This window comes from Rhagoletis zephyria, unplaced genomic scaffold (genome assembly GCF_001687245.7).
Source record: "Rhagoletis zephyria isolate East Lansing unplaced genomic scaffold, Rhagoletis_zephyria_1.1 Rzeph_scaffold_00018, whole genome shotgun sequence".
Classification (NCBI taxonomy): domain Eukaryota; kingdom Metazoa; phylum Arthropoda; class Insecta; order Diptera; family Tephritidae; genus Rhagoletis; species Rhagoletis zephyria.
This window is the reverse complement of record NW_016157102.1, coordinates 665,441-669,064: the sequence shown is the minus strand read 5'-3', so window position 1 is coordinate 669,064 and position 3,624 is coordinate 665,441. Positions and strand designations below refer to the sequence as shown.

Sequence of the window (3,624 nt, the reverse complement as noted above, 5' to 3'; positions counted from 1 at the left end):
GTGAGTGAGTGTATGAAGATACATAATAACTCCAATTAAATCATTCATAATCGGCAAGTACAAATTAAGTGGGATGCTGAATTCTTATAGCATCCTTACATTTGAGTATATATGTATGGATGTACATTTTATTCTACAGACAGCCATATAAATGTAAATACATACATACATACATACACACACATACTAAGTACCTATAAGAATAGTGTCTTCTTGCATTTTTGACGTCTTCAAGTCGAAGTTGTTGGCGGTATGGCTTCTGTGCCGTCGTTGCAAGGTTTTTGTTTTTATCTGCCTCCACTATGGATAGCGATGTTGAGAGCGGAAATTCAATTCACTGTCTAACATGACTGCGGCCATGTTTAATCAAATACGTGACTTGTTTTCAATTTCGATAGGCCAAACTAGCTGGCATCCAACCAATCGTCCGTCCAAGTGAGCAACTAACTCCTCAGTGCAGTTTATGGCCATTGAAAGGCGGTAGCTCTGAAATGCAGCAATCTTACAAGACAAATATTCTCCTTAATACATACTTATATATGTATGTACATACCTACCTGCACTAATACAGTGCCTTGAAACTTCTTCGGTGTTTTGTAAAATACTTACTTCTTTATGCAGTTCCACTCAGTTTTTTTTCGAAAGAGAGAGATTCTACAAGAAAGTGTTTTATTTAAGTATTTAACTTAACAAAGCTAATTTAATCAGTGAATCAAAAAATATAGAAATGATTAATGCGAATTTTAGCCAGTGCTTGTTTTTATTTTGCATACGTTGAATGTACCTACACACAAATTGCATTGATGTGTGCTTTAATTCCTGTTTAACTCTTCGATTTCATAAATGTTAACATCTGATAAGCTAACATCATCATCTACAAATGGAAATGTATGAAAACAAAAAGTGTAGTTGATTTCGAAAATTTAAAAATTATATCCTTCCAACTCACATCCTGAAAATGTTTCATATTTACGTTGAAAATGTTAAAGGCGGTCAGCCTCATTGGTTCATTTGTACCTTGCATCCACATCATCGTATATTTTTGCAACTGGAGCGAGCTTTCGTACCACGGCTGTTCGTACAAAACTTCATTGATTCTAGAGGTCTAAAGAAACACAGTTAATAAGTTTTACTGTACGCAAATCAATATCATTAGGGTTGTCGTTATCTTTATCATTGTCTTTCTTCTCATTGATATGTTTAACACTTCATGGTTTCTACAGAGAGCTTTTAAAAGCTTTGACCTGCGTGCCGAACATTCGACAATTCTTGCAAAGATAGGCATTTTTAATTTGATTGAAAGACAGTAGGTAAACTGTTTTGAAAGATTTTGTATATTCTGACACGAGAGTCTTACAAAAAAAAAAAAACTCCCATGCCAACTCTCATGATGAAAAGCTCTTTTGACAGAAAGCACTTGAGCATGTTCCAATGGAGATGAATGCCATTTTAATCGGCCTAATTCTAATCTAATTTTCTTTTAATTTTTAGATATTATTGTCTTAAGAAGAAAATATATATATTTTTTAATTTCCTTTTTAGAAACCTACTGAATTAATTATTTATTTTTAATAATTCTTCTTTCCACTTAATTTTTAGAAAGCTTTTTACTTATTCTTTGTTTTTTCTTTATTTAGATTAATTTTTAGAAAAATTATTGCTAAGACCTTTTCGTTAGTAGTCTTTCGAAATACAGAAAAGAGCTTTCGATATACATACACTGAGAAAAGAGCTGAGTTACATCAACTAAATATGTTTTTTCAACACGTAATTTGGTTACAGTTACATTATTTGGTTATAGTTAGCAAATCATGTGTTGAGAGAAATATATTTAGCTGAGTTTTTTCTAAATGTAGTTGCCAGAATTGACAAAAGTCTTTCGAAAGACTGTGGTGAGTTGTAAGAGAGTTGCCAGAATTGCCCTGCTAGATCAGAGGGAGCTTTTATTCTGTACGCGCTCATACACAATTCACTGAAAGCTTGCTTTGGTCGTCATTGCGCTACAAATTTTATTGCACATGGAAGCGCTAGATTATTAATTTTATTATTTTTACCAAATTCCGATCGATGTAAATATTATAGGGAACTTACCACAGTCTCCAATAGCGTACCCCATTTGGCGACATCGTAGAGCAGCCACATTTCCGTCAAGCAGGGCCAAATATATGTAGCTACAGCCAGGTAGTCTGAGGCATCAGATACTAAGAATAAATGGAAGCAAATGGATGCAGCAATACACATATCCGAAATCAATATAGACAGATTAAAGATATCATTCAAATCGGATGCGATTCTAAAGAAGACAAAAATAAAAAAGGGAATACTCTTAGCATTTATGAAACTGTAGCGCTTTCCATATCTCACTTGTTCAGACATTGATTTGTGTATATATAGTGGTGCAGTTGCTTGAAGAAGGCCTGCCTTTGTTGCGGATCGTTTGCTTCTCGGACATCAATTTCTTCCAAAAGTTTAGCCAAATATTGATAATACATACACAAATGCGACATAGTTACAGCAAACACTTGATCCCAGGTTATAATCATATTCACTGCGATCAGCGCCAATATCGTCTCATATGCATAAATGAAAGGATAGACAGACAGGTTTTCCTTTACACCAAATGGCATCCACGATGCATTCAAGTGAAACTCATCCGGAACAGGTCCTTTTTCCTCAAAATCATAGGCCAACAAAAACTTAATTAATGGCATAACACAAAATGGAGCCACCTCAGCACACATAAAATTGTGAAAGAAGAAAAAGCGGCGTTTAATATAACGATGACACTTTTCCACTTCCATGCGTTCCTGTAGGAACGCGCTGCGTGGAAATATCCTGTCTAAGTCATTGTAAAGTTTTGACAATTTGTTGCGATTAAATTCCAACGAAAAGCCACGCGACGTCATGACCACAGCCATGCCAAAGACAGCGAAGATTTCTTGCGCCAGGTTAACATTTCCCGATGCAATGGCTGCAACACATTTAATTGCATTGCCGATACAATCATAAGCAGCCAGGACTAATCCTACTTGCAACAGTTTTGAGCTTGGAATAGCGAAACGTCCATTGACGCGCTTATAGTCCATGAAGTTAAGGCGCAAATAACTTTGAAAGGGGTGATAGATGGCGCAGAGATCATCGATTGTGCACAATTTTTTGTCGGTTTTAGTACTGCCCGAGGTAAGTCCCATTTTCGTTTGTGAAATTATGATTTTGAAAAGTCACAGTTAAAAAGTTTGTAAGTGCTGAAAACCGATACATTTGCTTTATATAGTGGGTAAAAATCGCGAAGTACAGTAAAACCGGTTTAGTTCGAACTCATAATTGAACCGAAGCTTCGGGGAGGAACACTCGCTCACTTTATCTTTAATTAGGAAGAAGAAAAATTGAATGCCGAAAGATACATCCGATTTCGAAGAATTTGGGAACGAGAATAATGGTGAAGATTACATAACTTTAAATTCAGGAATCAAATTGCCGCCTAAATAGTGGCGCACACTGCTTTAGTTATTCGAAATATATCCACACAATTTCGTGCTTTCTAGGCATGGGGTCTCACAGGATAACGGACAGCGATGGTTGTTTGTGTCAAAGTCAAGATGTACTGGTTGAAAATGGAACCAG

General features: G+C 35.8%; 1 protein-coding gene across 1 annotated transcript; it reads right to left on the bottom strand.

Annotated features, from left to right (window-relative positions):
• Positions 1-668: 668 nt before the first annotated feature.
• Or88a (Odorant receptor 88a) lies at positions 669-3,191 on the bottom strand. Its single transcript, XM_017613611.1, has 4 exons — positions 2,365-3,191; positions 2,092-2,293; positions 950-1,105; positions 669-874 (listed from the first exon to the last, which is right to left on the bottom strand). The coding sequence occupies exons 1-4, from the start codon at positions 3,189-3,191 to the stop codon at positions 824-826; spliced, it is 1,236 nt and encodes a 411-aa protein (XP_017469100.1). The 3' UTR covers positions 669-823.
• Positions 3,192-3,624: the final 433 nt, after the last annotated feature.